At 36.8% G+C, this 17,876-nt stretch overlaps 3 protein-coding genes across 4 annotated transcripts; 2 read left to right on the top strand and 1 right to left on the bottom strand.

The window, feature by feature from the left end:
- The first annotated feature begins 4,294 nt into the window (after positions 1-4,294).
- On the top strand, positions 4,295-8,744 carry LOC115998322 (tRNA threonylcarbamoyladenosine dehydratase). Of its 2 annotated transcripts, none has more exons than XR_004093881.1 (11): positions 4,295-4,515; positions 4,628-4,671; positions 5,517-5,601; positions 5,879-6,026; positions 6,647-6,859; positions 7,029-7,163; positions 7,248-7,382; positions 7,539-7,754; positions 7,941-8,061; positions 8,145-8,202; positions 8,285-8,368. XR_004093881.1 is itself a non-coding variant. In XM_031237861.1 (11 exons), exons 1-11 carry the CDS (start codon positions 4,424-4,426, stop codon positions 8,402-8,404), a joined length of 1,371 nt encoding a protein of 456 aa, XP_031093721.1. In that variant the 5' UTR covers positions 4,300-4,423; the 3' UTR covers positions 8,405-8,744. The 2 variants fall into 2 exon arrangements, 1 of the variants encoding a protein (XP_031093721.1); XM_031237861.1 differs by having other exon boundaries at positions 4,300-4,515; positions 7,937-8,061; positions 8,285-8,744.
- Positions 8,745-9,248: 504 nt separating this feature from the next.
- On the top strand, positions 9,249-13,504 carry LOC115999050 (NADH dehydrogenase [ubiquinone] iron-sulfur protein 1, mitochondrial). Its single transcript, XM_031238789.1, has 5 exons — positions 9,249-9,798; positions 10,529-10,775; positions 11,016-11,310; positions 11,685-12,059; positions 12,276-13,504. The coding sequence occupies exons 1-5, from the start codon at positions 9,384-9,386 to the stop codon at positions 13,173-13,175; spliced, it is 2,232 nt and encodes a 743-aa protein (XP_031094649.1). The 5' UTR covers positions 9,249-9,383; the 3' UTR covers positions 13,176-13,504.
- Positions 13,505-13,951: 447 nt separating this feature from the next.
- LOC115999833 (DExH-box ATP-dependent RNA helicase DExH18, mitochondrial) lies at positions 13,952-17,313 on the bottom strand. Its single transcript, XM_031239763.1, has 3 exons — positions 14,911-17,313; positions 14,628-14,698; positions 13,952-14,418 (listed from the first exon to the last, which is right to left on the bottom strand). Exons 1-2 carry the CDS (start codon positions 17,136-17,138, stop codon positions 14,632-14,634), a joined length of 2,295 nt encoding a protein of 764 aa, XP_031095623.1. The 5' UTR covers positions 17,139-17,313; the 3' UTR covers positions 13,952-14,418; positions 14,628-14,631.
- Between the last annotated feature and the right edge of the window lie 563 nt (positions 17,314-17,876).

Raw genomic sequence — 17,876 nt, 5'->3', positions numbered from 1 at the left:
TGCTTCCAAAAGAGTAGCTCTACTGTGCCTTCCACAGAATGTTATCATATTTTGTAAAATATATTAAAATATAATATATCTATATTTCTTGAAGGAAAGAGGAATACACAAAAATGAAGGAACAATCAATTAAGAACTCCCGACAGACTTAGCTGGTTGTCAGCAATGCTCATAGTCTTTTGTATAATTTAATAAGAGAGTGTTAGGAGTTTCGAAAGGGTTACCACGTGGATGGAACATTATTTTCGTGTCAAAAAGTTATAAGTTTAAGTCTTATCAACACATATACTTAGTTGAACCCGTCACACATTGTTTTGTGTACATTTTCGAATAGTACGTAACTGTAAGTTTCTTTCGCACTAGGAAAAGAAAACATATGGTGATCAATGTTCAAACACTATAGTTTACAATGTATAAAGTTAAGGGGCAATGTTTATTGTTGGACCACATGACCACCTTGGCCTCCTTTGAACATGAGTTGTTGTAGTGCATGGACCACATTAATCTGTTCTTTAAGGTTTTCTGTGGCGTTCTCGACTCCAGAAATTCTAAGCTTCATCTCTTTCATCTTTGTCTCAACGGATGGAAGCCGTTCTTGTAAATTGGTGAAAATGGTCTATAAAGAAGTTTTGTCGTTCTCGCTCCCAAATCACCTCGATTTTAAATCCTTTATTTCCATTTCTCTTTTGCCTAATAAGTTCGATTCTTGCCTGGTCGAGTTACCATTTCGTAGTGTGGGTATAAACAACTGGCTGGAGCAAGTTGTGTTCCAGTGCCACTAGTCATAGTCACAACATCAAGTGCATCTGTTGAATATTTTAAAAGTGATTAGTGGAGGTTTGTCTTGACCACAAAAAATAAATTAAACTCAAATTGAATGTCATAACTGAATTAAGAATTTTGAGAGTGAGATTAGAAGTAGTTGAGTAGAAGTGACAAAAATTGGAGGAAGGGAATGGATGGTAGTAATTAACTTAGTATTACTAGCTCATGAGAAAAAATCAAAGTACTCTTTACTCTTTAGAGCGAGTCTAGTGATGAGAAGTGTTAACTACATTATATTGCTTGGACAAAATAGTAGATGTCCTTTTTTTTTAAATACAGTATATGTCCATAAATATAGCAGTATATATAAAAATGAAATGTATATATATACAAATTATTAAATGTATAAGTAGGATGATGGTGTATATATATCCATGAAAACCATATCATCACTTTAGTTTAAATTTAATAATATGTTAATTTTGTTATTGGTCAATTAAGTGATATTAATATCAGATTTGTATTAACAGCTCATCAGTTTATCTCTCAGTTGATGGAACCTAAGGATAAAGGGTTATTATTCTGAGAATATGGTCATCTCTCTCATCTTCAGCATAGCAAAAGGCTCTCTCAGTCTCTCCATAGGAATTCTTAATTTAAAGAAATGCAAAAAGACTTGGAAAGAAAAATCAAGTCTCTAGTTCAAACAAGGCATAAAAAATATGGGACAAGTATATTCCTTAAACGAACGTTAATTAAGCGTTATATGTATGTGAGACTTAGTCAGTCTTCATTTAGGGGAAAACTCTTCCCCAAGAATACTACTGCATCATTGTAAGTTGAAGAGAATTGTCAAACAAGTCAATTGAGGAGGCTAAATTATTCACATTTGAACTGTGAACATTATGCAAAAGATAATAAAGAAAATTACGAACAGAGAAATGTTGTGCTTGAGGACCAAGTTTTTAGGTCCCACCAAATTGGTATATATATAGCAGGTGTAGTCCATTAGTTCGATCATCCAATCACCACCACTCTAAGAACCAAAGAATAGTCTGTTTGTGTTTTAATTTGCTGACTTTTCGTCGAACACTCAGAAGACATTTCTTTTGATCGTCTGATTTGTGCAGAGCTATGAATCTGCAACAGATTGCCGCTTTGTGTTCTTGTGTGCCCCTTTTGGGATGTGCTTTGAACGCCCTTGTAGGGGTTCTGTGTGATGATCAAACTCTCAGTGAAGTTAGCGAGAATGCGGCGGCGCAACAGCACTTCCGACAACCTCAGCATATCAAAGGAGCTTCCATGGCTAGCTAAGGTGTTGGATAAGCTTAGCTTTGTACTGAGTTTTGCTAATGTTTCTTTTTGTGTTACTATGATATACTATAGTGTCGACCATGAATAATGAGCAAGTGATCGGTCCAAGTTCAAGCTGAGTTGAATAATAAAAATAGAGTTGGACAAGTTTAATTTTAAAATTTCATACTCAAACTACCAAATTTTTTGACTTTTCATTCTTAAATTCCGTTAAAAATAAATAAATAACATCTCGTATTTTACTACTGTGAATTTGTGACACACACATATATGAGTTGACCTGACTCATAGACAGTGCCTTGTGCTGCAATAAGATTTGAACAAAATAAGGCTATCTCCCTTTCCGCCGCCCAGTTTTAAGGCACTTAGGTCCAAATCGTTGATGAGGATCGATGTTTTTATATACTACAATTCGAATGTCTGGACTGTTGGCCATCTCATTTCAGTAATCCTTGGTGCATCCCACGCCAAGGGCTCATTGTTTGCCTAGGATGAGTCCTCCCCTAAGGGAGACACATCGTGGACGAGAATACTGCATTCTCTAGTTGTTCTACATTGACTACACGTCCACACCTTACGATGTTAATTTGCTCATTTACTCTTTAAAGTCAAGTAAATTTTTATGAAAAATTAATGAAATTGAGAAATTTACTCCACTTTTGGACAAATTTTGGTTCATGGAATAGAATTGTGAAGAATTTAAATTCTTTGGAAAATGAAATATTTAGAATATTGATTTCATTATTTGGTTGGATTAAAATGAGTTATTAGAAATAACTAGTATTTTCACCCGTGCGTTGCACGGAATGAATTTGTTATAATATTTTAAGAAATATTTGAATCGATATACAATTATATAAATTATAATATCGAATATGAGTATGAATAAGTGTATAAATGAAATTATAGTATGAGTCTTCCTTGCATGCAACAAATATCACAAAAATTCAGTGTTCTAAAATAAGTGTATAAATGCAATAGGTAGATAATTTACATTATTGCATCATATTCATTAATTTAATTACTTGTCGGTTAGTTATTGCAAGATCTTGAGGTACACTTATATTTTGATATTCAGTAAGTATAACTATATTAGAGAAAAATTTACATGGGAGTAATGGGATAATCAGTTGAGTAATTGTTGGTTGACTGTAGAGCGTTGTGTTGGAGGAAGAAGATGATATATAGTGAAGATGATATTGCCCTTCACTATATATCATCTTCTTCCTTCAACACGTTGATATTCTCTGGACAAATAACTGTTGGAAAAAAATTAGCATAAAATGACATTTTACTGGCAATATTGTGGTACAAATATATGTGGGGTCCACTTTCGATTTAGATCGGGTGAAAGTGGATTCGTGTTCTTCGTAGTTAGAGGAAAAGATTGATATATTGTACGCTCAAAACTAATAATGGGTGAATGAGAAATTGGTTCTCAAAGTTGACCCATTTGAGTTAGAAAAATATAGAGAAAAACCTTTCAAGTAACTTTTGTCCCACATTGGTTTGAGAAGTGGTTTGCACCACTACTTATACAAGAGTTTTTCTAAGGCTTATTAAATTGTATAGCATAGAGGCTCTCTCTCGCGCGCAAGGGGGGGTGCAACTGAAATCCCAAAATGAACTTAAAAAGGCTTGACTCGTGCACCGACACCTGCATGCACGAATATCGTTCAGAAAATTAGATTTTCATAAACTGAGGATATTGTTTTTATTAATAGTATTATTTCCATTAGTAATTCTAGTCTAGATTGATATAAAAGTATTATTTCCATTAGTAATTCTAGTCTAGATTGATATAAATATTCAAATGCCTCTATATAATTAAATGAAATATATGATAAATATTCAAATGCCTCTATATAATTAAATGAAATATATGAATATCGTTCAGAAAATTAGATTTTCATAAACTGAGGATATTGTTTTTATTAATAGTATTATTTCCATTAGTAATTCTAGTCTAGATTGATATAAAAGTATTATTTCCATTAGTAATTCTAGTCTAGATTGATATAAATATTCAAATGCCTCTATATAATTAAATGAAATATATGATAAATATTCAAATGCCTCTATATAATTAAATGAAATATATGAGGATAATATAGCAATTCAAATTGTAATTCTTTTCCATGAAAAATAAAATACCAATGGAGAATAAGAAATTTATTTTCTTCAAATTTGAAAATTTCATTTTTCATTGATTTTATTTTGGTCCAGAAGCCCAATTAAGACCACTTATAACGTTGCTTCATATTCGGGTTTAGGCCCATGTTCATACAAGGGGTTTAAACCAGAACCTCCGGGACGGCGATTACCCGATTAAACGGAAAGTGAGATGGAAGACAAAGTGAAGTTACTAGCTTTGATCGGAGCCGGAGCTCTGCTCGGCTCTGCTGCTACTATTTCTCTCTTCAAGCTCCTCCCCAGGTAAATCCGCCTTCATTCATTCGCCCAAACATCCATTTTTTAAAATTCCCATTTGTTTAACACTAAAACTGCTTAATTTATCTTCCAAGTTTTATTACGTGCATTTTTGCAGGGCGGTTAAGCATGAGGTTATCAAAGAGGCAGTTAAAGCAAATGGTAATTTTTTTTATTTTATTTTTTCAAAAAAATACTTTTTACAGCTTTCTGGAACATAGCAAATTGTATATAAATTTTTGGCAAAGTCACTGAAAAATAAAAAAATGTTAATGTAGTACAAGTAGATAAGCACCATGCTTTGTATTTATAAATATCCATTAGAGAAGATAATTTTCATCCTGCACCTTTATGCACCAAAGAGGTGTTCTTACAGAGTATACTAATTCACTCACTCTATTAGGTTGGTAGTTTGGTACCTTATGCATATTTTTGTTATATAGATAAAAGAACAAACTTGTAAAACGAAAAATTAGAAAGAATCTTTTCTTTTTTTGCCAATGGTAAATTAGTATGTACAAAGCAATTCTTTAATCACATAGGAAAAGAAAGTTAAATACTGGATAGCATCCTGAACCAAGTTCTCTTTCTCCTCCATGATAGCATACAATTGTGTAAGATAATGAGTAATGATGTGTTAGTTCAGGAATTATTCGAGTATCTTGACATGCATTTAACTACATCTGATTCAAAATGTAAAAGAAAAAACTGCTTTTCTTTTTGTGCTTCTTTGCTGAAAACCAATCCTAGTTATAATGTTATCCTAAGGATTGAAATGGTGGAATATTTGTTGTCATCTTCTATAATGCTGTTGCTAATGTTTTTTTTAGGTGCATACAATTTTTTGTTATACAGTTGGTGGCCTTTTTATTTTTTATCTTTTAAATTACAAGTAGAGTGGAATTTGACAAATTTTTTCCCATGCTTTTTTCTTTTAGTTGAAATCAAGATTTTAAGCATGCATATCCCATAATTACAATAGCTTTCTATCTATATAATATCTTCAGGTTCTACTTTTTTCCGGGAAGAGAATCCTACAATGATCAATCCCGATCTGCTAAGCGATGAAGTAGTTTGTGAGCAATTAACCAGGTACCATGGGAATTTAGTTTGAGTAGAAGAACTGCATTTCATGATAACCCGTTGCATAGGATAGCCTTGCTAAAGACTTATATACAATTATGGAATGTATGCATATCCCTGCCATTATCTCTGTGTTCCCTTCTTTTGTTTCCTATTTGAGGCCATCTAGGTTCTAATATGGGTTCAGTATATGCACAAAGATGGATTAAGCTGGGCGGTTTCTCTTTCCATCTGACCTTTTATTTAGCAAATCACTTTTTTTTTCTTCCTTTTCTGGTTCCGTTAGGAATATTCAATTCTTTGGCCTCGATGCCCAACAAAAAGTGACTGCATCATATGTTGTGGTAATTGGCCTTGGAGGAGTTGGGAGTCATGCTGCTAATATGCTTTTGAGGTCTGGGGTTGGCAGGTTACTACTAGTGGATTTTGACCAGGTAATGTTGATTGAACCTCCTAGTGTTAGATATTACAACAAGAATGCCATATAACATGTTATCGAACACTAATTACTTGCTCATTCTTAGTCACTTGCATGTTGTTGGTTTAGTAATGGTCTCTGTTTCAGCTTTAGGAACCATATATGAACCTCCATAAGTTGCAGCACATTCACTCGTGGACCATCCTTGTTTCCCCTTGGAAGCTTACAGCTTATATCTTCTCTGCAAACTCCTATTAAAGCAAGGCTTTTAGACTCTCTCTTTTTTTTTTTTTCTTTTTTTTTCTTTTCAAAAACAATCATGACATGGAGTATAATTTCAGACATCAAATTGTGGAGTGTTTTAAAGTGGGGCAACTGAGACTCTGAGAGTTTGTTTGTCGTTTGCATTACCTAAATTCTAATATGAGTTTTGGGGTTTTTTAAACCTTCAAATGGCTCAAAAATGGAAGGATACATTTCTCATTTTGTCAATTTAAGTTATAAATAGGATTGCTGCCAATTTCTGTAAAATTTGGCATTTGGGCAGTTGCTAATGTTGTATATTTTTCACAATTGGCATTATCATGTTCATTTTAGTGCTAGCTTGTGATCCTCATTTAGTGATTGCATCTTAAGGTGACAGTTTCATCACTGAATAGACATGCTGTTGCAACAAGAGAGGATGTTGGTACCCCAAAAGCCTTGTGCCTTAAGAAGCATTTCCAATCAATATTTCCAGAGTGTCATGTAGATGCAAAAGTTCTGTTATATGATTCATCCTCTGAAGAGGAGATTCTTTCTGGCAATCCTGATTTTGTCTTGGACTGTATTGATAACATTGACACAAAGGTAGCTTTATTCCACTCATCTCCCTATTCTAGTTTATCTCAGTTTCATTTACTAATATTTGTCATTTTTATCCACTTACGAAAGTCCCCTTAATCAAGTTTTATAAATTGTGATTTGTTCTAGTGCTTCACTTTTTCCATTTTCGTGTGTTTATTCATATATTTCTCAGGTGTCACTTCTTGCTGCATGTGTACGTAGGGGTTTGAAAGTGCTGTCTGCAACAGGAGCCGGGGCACGTGCAGATCCCACCAGAATACGTGTGGCTGACTTAAGAGAGTCAACTAATGATCCACTATCTCGAGCTGTAATATTTTTTTTATACGGTCTTATGTATTGTGTTCTACATAATCTTGATGCATGCTACTGATTAAACTATTCAATTGCACAGGTAAGACACCGCTTGAGGAAAGACCATGGAATCGATGGTGGCATTCCGATAGTTTTTTCTTTAGAAAAGCCTAAAGCAAAGTTGCTTCCATTTAAAGGACCAAGTGGAGAAGAAGAAAATCCTTCGGATTACCAGGTAAGAATGTTACTACTGTTCGACACTGTTAGAGATTGATGCGTCAATTGCTTATGCTTTTGGAGACAAAATTGGTGTTTTTTTTTTTCAATGTTGTTCGGTAGTCATCTCTTATTGTGAAGGGCCTGCGTTCTAAATTTGATATTTGGATGTCAGATAGTGCCAGGTTTTAGGGTTCGCATCATTCCAGTTCTAGGAACAATACCTGCAATTTTTGGGCAAGTCATGGCTTCATACGTTGCGACACAACTTGCTGGGCTGGAAGTTCAGATGGAGCCCGTGGTCAATTTTGACATGGATCATTACCATATATTGCACCACCGTCTCATAGAGCATGAAGAGTTGGTATACGGAACAGCCATGCAAGTGGAGGTACCGGACCTCAAAAATTCATTTGTATCATGAAAATAGTCTCTGATTTATCTTTCCATGGAAACTAATAATTTGTTATTAGCTTCACACAGTTTAACTCACATATTATTTGCATAGAATGCTGTCTATACGTAATTGATAATGATAATCTTTTGTATGTCCTCTATTTTTTCACTTTTAAGGTAGATGCTGAAGAAGTTATGTATGTCGCTAAAGAGTTGTGGCATGGGAGAAGCGCAAGGGACCAATCTGTTAAAGAGGTTGGGCGTGCAATGTGGCGCTCAGTAAACGAATTGATGCTTGTGAGGTAGGGATCGATTATCCAACTCTTTAGTTTCTTGGTTATTGCCTCTAATTCGTACATCGATTTTGTTGGCTATACGGTTTCAGATGGGACAGGACAAAGCGAGCGACCGTGTCCAACTTGATCCTTCTAAGATTTAAAGAGGTAATAAACACGTTTCTTATGTAAACATGAAAACCATTCAGAAAACCTCTTATTCTCTCGTTTTCCACCTTTTCTCGCTTAGGCTGAAGAACACGAGTCCAAGTCTCTGGAAGATATAAAGGAGAGCGAGCCGGAATTCTTTGACAGGGTGACGTCTGTGCTAAAGCGAGCTGAACAAGACTTCGGGTTGTCCTGTTCTTGATGCAGAGACTAAACTTCTGCATTAGGGAGTTCTTGCGGGTTATATGTTCAGTCTGAGAGCAACGGGACGTGATCATAATCTAGGTTTACACTGTCCAAGAAGCTGCTTATGGTGGTTTTTTTCTACTGTTTGGTTTTAGCTCTTACAATTCAGGCTTATGTTGTAATGGTCATGAAACATAGAATAGTTGAGACCTCAAGAAAGTGAAATTGTAATCTTATTTTTGGATCTGTATTAGTTAAACGGTCCATTTAATCATTTCCGAACTTGAATGAATATTACTTGCAAGTCATCTGAACTTAATCATTTCCGAACTTGAATGAATATTACTTGCAAGTCATCTGAACTTACTCAGAAACCGTTTAATATATATTACCAAATATTGGTATCAAGTTTTCACAACTATTGTGTATCGATATTGGCTTATCTCTATTAATGCAAAATAATAATGTTAAGATACAGAGAATTGTTGGTGAAATTTATAAAATCACAAGTTTACAAGTTTATTAATAAACATAAAGAGCATTTTTGGCAATTCGTATAAATGGATTTGACGATTCATAATTTATTAAAAAATAAAATTTTAGAAATATTTTTTTTTAAAACATACAATTAAATCGAACAATATAATAGGTATATTCAATTCATAACATACTAATAGACTAATGAATCAACTCGTTAATGACATTTGTGTTGTGTGTTAACGAGTCGTGTGACAAATGTAAAAGGTTTTGCTAAGTTGTGTAATAAAAAAATATAAAAAACAAAAAGTTCGGATGGTCTTCTAACAGAAAAAGGTTGAAATCGGGCCTATGGGTTAAAGCTCAGATGAGGAACCTAATGGCCCGAAAGCCCAAATTCGCAGTTAAAGCGATTTTGCAGAGGAATCATCTGGTTGCCACGCTCCTCATATCACAGCCATTTCTCTCAACACTGTAAACGAAGCCAAGAGAGAAGAGAGACAACACAACAAAGAATAATGGGATTGGGGTTACTCGCTTCTCGAACCCTTAGATCTTCTAGGGTTTTCTCCCCAGCGGGCCGCAACTTTTTCCTCCGATCAATCGGCTCCACGCCGGAGCTCCGCAACGCCGAGGCTTCAGCTGCTCAAGAGCCTGCTGCTGCGGCGGATCTCCCCAAGCGGAATCCCGTCGGAGGCGCCCGCGTCCACTTCCCCAACCCGGATGACGCCATCGAGGTGTTCGTTGATGATTACCCGGTCAAAATCCCCAAGGGGATGACGGTTCTCCAGGCCTGCGAGATCGCCGGCGTTGACATTCCCAGGTTCTGCTACCACAGCCGCCTCTCCATCGCCGGAAACTGCCGTATGTGCCTCGTCGAGGTCGAGAAGTCCCCCAAACCCGTTGCCTCTTGCGCTATGCCCGCACTCCCAGGTTTGCGGATTTTGTTTTCATGCGTATGATTTGCTTTCACTTCCTTTTAATTAAAATTCAATCATTAGGAGAAAAATTAGAACGTCATAATTTCATGTGAATTATGATCCTGCCTTTTGCTTTTAGGTCATGATATTTGGTTATTCAGTTATTTGCAGCTTATAGAAAAATTGTAGGGCTTAGTGATTTGTTGCCATAACGGATCTTTGGTGTAAAAATTTATTACTGTGTCTCATAAGAATGAAAATTGAAATTCTCAGTGAAATCTTCTTAGGAGTAATAGTTATGGAATTAACAACTGAAATTTTATTTATCTATTTATTATTTGGTGTCATGTGTTTATGACTATATGAATATGAAATGCAATATACTTCTAATTATTTAGCATTTGCACATTATGGGTTTTAGTCTTTAGCCTATATTATGCTTATTGTATTCCGTGTTTGTGGTGTATTGGTGCATAATTGAAGAAATATAAAGAGCTTTAATTTAAAAATGAAAATAAAATTACTCCATTGCATTACACAGAAGAGTAAACAGATTACAGACAGAGAGAGAGGGAGAGAGAGAGAAGAGGGGTGGACAAATAGCCATGGATACAAAAAGTGCTTTGGTTTTGACTTCTTGTGTAATCCGAGCATTCTGATTCTTTCTAATATGAGTATCAAAGTAGTTTTGATAATTGAATGTTTTGGTTGATGTTGCTAATTATTTGGAAACTATTTCTCAGGAATGAAAATAAAAACAAATACTCCTGTTGCCAAGAAGGCCCGAGAAGGAGTAATGGAGTTTTTGCTAATCAATCATCCATTAGATTGCCCAATTTGTGATCAAGGTGGTGAATGTGATCTCCAGGATCAGTCTATGGCTTTTGGATCTGATCGGAGCCGTTTTACTGAAATGAAGAGATCTGTGGTTGACAAGAATCTGGGTCCATTGGTCAAGACCGTGATGACCAGGTGCATTCAGTGTACAAGGTATGTTTGTAATTAATTTCCAGCATGTAATGCACAGTTGTCAACCTGTTTCTTTATTGTGCTTAAATTTATCTGAGTTCTCAAAATACTTCACTTTATGCTGCCTTCTTTTGGTTTTGTGATTTTTGTGTATAATAATGATTATCTGGCACATGTGTCAGTTTGTCAAAATGTGGACATGATTTTGACTCATGATATGGCTTCAAACTTTGATCTGATATGACCATGTTATTCTAACAGGTGTGTTAGATTTGCAACTGAAGTAGCTGGTGTGCAGGATCTTGGTATTTTGGGTCGTGGTAGTGGAGAAGAAATTGGAACATATGTTGAGAAACTGATGACAAGTGAGCTTTCGGGGAATGTTATTGATATTTGTCCTGTTGGAGCCCTTACTTCAAAGCCTTTTGCCTTCAAAGCTAGAAATTGGGAGTTAAAGGGTACTGAGAGCATTGATGTTACAGATGCTGTTGGTTCAAATATTCGAATTGACAGTAGGGGTCCCGAGGTTTTGCGCATTGTGCCACGTTTGAATGAGGTACTCTTATCAAATTGAATTGTTGTGTGAATCTATAGTCCACTCTTTATGTTCAGGAAATTCTTGCTTTATAGATTCAAGTGCTTTCATGATGTTTCTATCAGGATTCTGTAGTTTGAACTTCGAAGACGAATTATCATAGATTTTCATTTAAGGAATGATTTGCAATGTTTGTATGGTGTAAAGATGGTATTTTTAGTTTCTTGCTTTTCTGTGTATGTTTTTCCTAGGCATGCCTAAGCTGAGTCTTGATGTTGCTCTCAACTAGTTAACTTTTTAAAGGTCAAATTATGACCATATCAATTGTGCAAGATTCTATTATTGGTTTTTACAGTATAAGCTGGTGTAGTGAATTTCTAAATTTTCTTGTGTAGGACATAAATGAGGAATGGATATCAGATAAAACACGTTTCTGTTATGATGGTTTGAAGAGGCAAAGGTTAAATGACCCCATGATTCGAGGGGCAGATGGACGATTTAAGACTGTGAGCTGGCGTGATGCCCTAGCTGTGGTTGCTGACGTTATACATAAAGTTAAGCCCGAGGAAATTGTTGGAGTTGCTGGTAAGCTGTCTGATGCAGAATCCATGATGGCACTGAAGGATATCTTGAATAGATTGGGGTCAAACAACGTCTTGTGTGAAGGAAATGGCATTTCTTCAAATGCTGATTTGCGGTCTGAATATATTATGAATACTGGCATAAGTGGTTTGGAGAAAGCAGATGTTTTCCTCTTGGTTGGTACCCAGGTAAATGTCAATTGACCTTTTTATTTTTTTTAATTATTTTTTTTTATAAATATAATTTGGATTTCTCAACAGCCTCCTGTTACAAGTCTGAGTTTTAGCATTTAGGTTGCTATTAAACAAAGGGAACAAATAATTTTATGGCATATATGAGAGGACAACACTTTTCTCCTTGGGCCTTTTTCTGTATATAATGCATTTTTCTTCTTGGATTGCCAGCCAAGAGTCGAAGCTGCAATGGTGAATGCAAGAATCCGTAAAACAGTTCGTGCAACGCAGGCTAAGGTTGGTTATATTGGCCCAGCTACTGACTTCAACTATGATCATGAACATCTTGGCACGGGACCTCAAACCCTAACTGAAATTGCCGAAGGTCGCCATCAATTTTTCTCAGCTCTCTCAAATGCCAAGAACCCGGTCATCATTGTCGGTGCTGGTATATTTGAGAGGGAAGATCAGGATGCAGTTTTTGCTGCTGTTCAGAATATTGCAAAAAAAGCAAACGTTGTTAGACCTGATTGGAATGGACTCAATGTATTGCTGATGAACGCTGCCCAGGCCGCAGCTCTTGACCTTGGGCTCGTGCCAGAATCTGATAAATGCATAGACTCCGCAAAGTTTCTCTATTTGATGGGTGCTGATGATGTCAACCTCGATAAACTCCCGAGTGATGCCTTTGTGGTTTACCAAGGTCACCATGGTGACCGCAGTGTGTACCGTGCCAACGTGATCCTCCCAGCATCAGCTTTTAGCGAGAAAGAAGGAACGTATGTAAATACAGAAGGATGTGCTCAAACCACAGTACCAGCAGTACCCACAGTCGGTGACGCTAGGGATGATTGGAAGATAGTTAGAGCGTTATCTGAGGTTGCAGGTGTCCCGCTGCCTTATGATTCCCTTGGGGCAATCCGCTCTCGGATGAGGACTGTTGCACCAAATCTGTTGGAGATAGACGAGAGACAACCAGCAACATTCTCGACCCTTTTGAAGCCCGAATGCAAGCAAACCATAAGTCCCGCCCCATTTAAACCCGTCGTAGACAACTTCTACATGACAGACTCGATAACCAGAGCATCAAAGATCATGGCACAATGCAGCGCGACATTGCTGAAGAAGTGAGTGGTGATTTTAGACCCTGTAATAAGAGTCTCCATCCACTTTTTTGCCTTTTTTTTTTTTTGTTCAATTGAATTGTGATGGATTCTTTACTGAGGACAAAGGACTGGAAAAACAGCAAACCTGAAAACCTTAGTGCCATACATAAAATTCTCATAAATGGCAATGTAATTTTGGTTTGCTGTTTGTACCTTTTTTCTGTAATTTTCCTTAACAGGCTGCCTACCTATGTGGTTGTTCCCACATTTGATAACATTGTGCTCTCTACACCAGGTTTGATGTCTATTTGTATGGGAAAAGCTAATATGCATAAACTGATAGAAATACTTGAAGTAGTGCTATCTTGATAGGAAAGTGTGTGCTTATCTATGTGACTATGTTTATGCTTATAGAGATTATAGCAGTTGGGGTTCCCTGATTAATTTTTTGCTCGGTTTAGTCCCTTAATTACGAAAATGTTACCTAAAGTAATCTTTTCTTAAATCTTTTGCTTGGTTTAGTCCCTTAATTACGAAAATGTTACTTAAAGTAATCTTTTGTTAGATTCTACATTAAATATTCGTTTGATAGGGGTATTTTCATCCTTTCCGTCCTAGAACACCTGGTGAAGGGACCCAGTTGGTATAATCTCATATATAATAGTAGCAAGTATGATAAAGAATTATCACTTTCTACTATCATATATAATAATAGGGATATGACCAAAGAATCTATCGCTTTTTGTTATCATATAATAGTAGGGGGTATGATCAAAGAATTGTACCATTTCGGTAATAAACTTAGACAAAAATTGACCTTTTTTCATATGGAATACTGTCAAAAAGAATGTACTTTGGGGGAGGCTTTTAACACAGCATGAATACTTTCATCACCATTTGTTCTGTATAAGAAAAGGACTTAAGGAGTATGAACCTACAAATAAGATTAGCTACAAAAAAACTGAACTTCTACCACCTCCAACAAGCTGTCTTTTCAAATCATCCCTCTTGATCCAATGCCAAGAGCTTACTATTACTGTAATTCACCAGTTGATTATAGTGAGCATCGGGATTCTGGTCAGAGTATGGCATTCAACGAACCGATGAAGAATGGCGAGAATGGTATTCTGTTCCATCTGTGTCGAGAAAGCGTATGTTTTGGCCAAGAAACGCACATGAGAACCCATTTTCGAATAAATCATGACGTTGAGGCGTTGAGTCAGAAATGCACAATCTTGATCCATTTCCTTCTGTCCCGCTACTACTACCTGAAATGCAAAAGACAGTTAAAATGGGAGACGATATTTGATGACAATACGTGCAGACAGCCAACAGAAGAAATCGCGGCAGGTCAGTTGAGGAAGAAATGTTCTTTTACAGTCTCATTTACGTTTTCAACTGTTTTACATTTGGTTCACTGTAGCTCTATTACAAGCTCAGCTTGCTATGGAAGAAATTAAAAGCCGAGAATATATACCTCATTAGGAGCATTGTGCAGCAACCTTGTTCTCCTCTTGCTGTCCTGGTAATGATTTCTCACGCTTTTCCCTAGAACGTGTCAAGGTAGTGTTAAATACTTAAATGGGAAAATTTTCCTGAATTCAATATACATTCTTGTAGAGATTTTAAAAGGGAAAAGGTGTAAGACTGAGGTTACAAAGCCATGGAAAGAGCATATGATCAACTAATGAGGGCTAAATAATCCAAAGTCAAAGCCATAAATTTCATATGAACTAATGAGTGGTCTTTGCTTAACATACCTATTATCCTTCTCCTGCATCCTAGGTTTTCCGCCTGATCTCGATTCTGGTTTCCAGCAAGCTTTAGTCAGTGACTCGCCCAGTAATTCAGCAACGCCCGCTGCCATTGCCTCAGCCTTCTTAAAATACGGGAACTTTTCCTCTTCAAAGTGGTTAGACAACCACATATAAGTAGACAACACTTGGTGTCTAGTCTCGAGATCCAAGAGCTCCGAATCATTACGGGCAGAGCACTTTGGCATGCCCATCGCTATGTTAACAGGCAGGTTTTGGGCATATGACGACGCAAACCTTAGTAGATGGTACATTGCTTTCGGGTCTCTGATGTTAACAGGGGCAAAGCAAAAATTGAAACGATCTTCGAGAGATAATCCCTGGACTTTCTCCAACATATTAGCTATTTTCTTTATGTGACCGTGTTGACACAGGAAGTAAGAACCATCTAAACGGCAATTAGCTCCAAACTTTTCGAGTAACTCCGAGAAGGTGGCATTTGAGAGTTGCCCCGCAAATAGCTCGACCTGCTCGAAGAAAGGAAAGAGCCCGACTTTCTTAACTTCATCAAAAGGTTCCTTCAAGCACTCGATCAAATAATCCAAATCCTCCAGATGCAAAGTGGTGGTTAATCCTTCGGGAAATCTGCTTCCTCTCCTGCCAGCTCTTCCAGCAATTTGCTTCACCTGAGACGCTGGAACGGGGACAATCTTGTCACCGTTATATTTTGACAGGTTATAGAAGACAACCCGTCGAATATTTAGATTCAATCCCATTCCTACCGCATCACTAGCAACCAGGACATCGTACTCGTTATCCGGATCGTTAAACAACGAAGCCTGATGCCTGCGAGTTTCTGGTGGCAATGCTCCATATATAACACAACAACGATGATTCGTTAACTTCTCAATTGTCAATTTAACCTCGAATATTTCTCTCCTCGAAAACGCAACAACACAATCTCCAGATTTTACATTTTTCAGATCCCCAAGAAGGGTCTTCGCTTCGACCACCAACGGTTTAAACCGCTCATAATGTTGCTCTACCAACTCATCCCCCGTATCAGAACAAATCCTCCTAACAATATTCAAAACACTCGGATCGCCACATAAATGTATCTCATCGGCCTTTAACCCAAGCAAAGCCCTCGTCCATGCATATCCTCTACACGAATCTGCCATCATTTGTATTTCATCAATAACAGCCACATCATACAACTCATCCGTAGACACCATCTCAACAGTACAAGCAACATGACTCGAAAATGGAACCGACTTCTTCTCTTGCCCAGTGAGGAGGCTACAATAAACCCCTACAGCATTAACCTTATCGAAAACCTCCATGGCCAACAACCTTAGTGGACTACAATAGATCCCTTTCTTCGCTTCCATGAATCTCTGAAGCGCATTATACGTCTTTCCACTATTAGTCGGACCACAGTGATATATAATCCTACGTTTCATAGCCCTTGCAAATGGGAACCAAGTATGCGGTTTTGTCAAATCTGCTGACTCAACCATAGACCTAAACCTCTTAATTTCATCAGGAAACTCCTCAAAGCAAAATTCAACAAACATTGGAAACAAGAACTCCTCAGCTTCATGAGAAGGGCCAAGGGAGACCAAATATTTAACAATGTCAGTCTTACATTTCTTGAAGAAAAACTTACGAAATTTAAGCACTGCAGTGGGGAAAAATGAAGCCCCAATATAAACAGCTAATGCCTGATTTGATGCCCATCCAGACTTTGCAAAACAACTAAAAATCTCAGTACAGGAATCCCAATCTCCCCGGGTTTGCTTCTCCCCCTTGCTAGCATCTCTGAGCTCCCTATAAATTTCCACTGGATCACGGCCCACTATATGACCAAAATCCAGTCTTTTCTCACACCCAACCTTCCCATCTTCATTCTCCTCCTTTCCCAACTCCAAATTCCCAGCTTCACCATCCACACTTTCCCCTGGACTCGAACAAGAACCATCATTCCCAACCAGCGCCGAAAAATGGCGTCCACTGAAACCAAAAAATCCAAACTTTGTGAATTGGGCGAAGTGGGTGTGCAAGAATTGAGGCTGGGGTTGTAATCTGGGCTCATGGAAGGGGTAATCTTGGAATTTCTCTGGAGTTCGGGCATGGAGGAAACGGTTTGAGCAGGGAAAAACTGTGGCCCTAAAGAAGTTTCTCTTGGAAGAGGAACAGAGATAGAGGAGGGTTCTGGCAGGGGCTCTTGCCATTGACGGAGAAATAGTATTGAGCTATAAATGCAGTAATATGAATAGAAGCGAATACATTTGCAGGTATATAGGTGAAATTGAATGGGAAATAGAAGCGCACCTGAGAATGAGAAAGAGGGAGAGAGAATGGAGGGAAAGGGACGGTGGGTGTCGTTTAATCACTAAAAACCCTAGAAAGACAGTTGGAAAACGAAACCGGTCGTTGCACGTCAAGGGATTAAGGCGGTTTATTGATATTTTGATTGAGAGAGACAAATTTTTATGATTTTATGTATTGGATAAAAAATTGGAGGCAATTATAATTAAGTTAGTGATATTATTAACTTGATAATTATAATGATTTTTTAGCAGTTTATAATTAGAATTACAAGGCAAAGCTTATTCAGGACATACATCGCCATATCAGGGAAATTTTAGTTGAATTGGTTAAGTAGTAATCACAATGTACGAAGTTTAACTTTTTGTAAGAGTTGCCTATTGACCTTTTTGATTTGAGCTTAATACATTCTTACAATAGTAACTTTATAAATCAATAATGGTAATTTTATGAACTTGTAATAGTGACTTCATGGATTTATAATGATATATATGTTCATTTTAAATATATTAAAAGCTTAATTTTAATATATTACATATTCATTTTTAATGGATTACATGTTCATTTTTAATGCATTACCTAAAAATAAATCTATAATACTTTAAAAATAAGCATTCAATATATTAAAATTGAATGTTTAA

Source organism: Ipomoea triloba, chromosome 12, assembly GCF_003576645.1.
Source record: "Ipomoea triloba cultivar NCNSP0323 chromosome 12, ASM357664v1".
Lineage (NCBI taxonomy): Eukaryota > Viridiplantae > Streptophyta > Magnoliopsida > Solanales > Convolvulaceae > Ipomoea > Ipomoea triloba.
The sequence above is the reverse complement of the archived record's forward strand: the minus strand, read 5'-3'. Positions and strand labels throughout refer to the sequence as shown.

Excerpts from the sequence above, each read along its gene's own strand:
- LOC115999833 (XM_031239763.1), bottom strand. The coding sequence starts at position 17,138 with ATGGCAAGAGCCCCTGCCAGAACCCTCCTCTATCTCTGTTCCTCTTCC. Across the intron at positions 14,699-14,910 it reads ATGCAGGAGAAGGATAATAG|GGAAAAGCGTGAGAAATCAT; the intron begins GTATGTTAAGCA and ends GACACGTTCTAG.
- LOC115999050 (XM_031238789.1), top strand. The coding sequence starts at position 9,384 with ATGGGATTGGGGTTACTCGCTTCTCGAACCCTTAGATCTTCTAGGGTT. Across the intron at positions 9,799-10,528 it reads CGCTATGCCCGCACTCCCAG|GAATGAAAATAAAAACAAAT; the intron begins GTTTGCGGATTT and ends ACTATTTCTCAG. Across the intron at positions 11,311-11,684 it reads TTGTGCCACGTTTGAATGAG|GACATAAATGAGGAATGGAT; the intron begins GTACTCTTATCA and ends TTTCTTGTGTAG.
- LOC115998322 (XM_031237861.1), top strand. The coding sequence starts at position 4,424 with ATGGAAGACAAAGTGAAGTTACTAGCTTTGATCGGAGCCGGAGCTCTG. Across the intron at positions 4,516-4,627 it reads CTCTTCAAGCTCCTCCCCAG|GGCGGTTAAGCATGAGGTTA; the intron begins GTAAATCCGCCT and ends GCATTTTTGCAG. Across the intron at positions 6,860-7,028 it reads TTGATAACATTGACACAAAG|GTGTCACTTCTTGCTGCATG; the intron begins GTAGCTTTATTC and ends TATATTTCTCAG.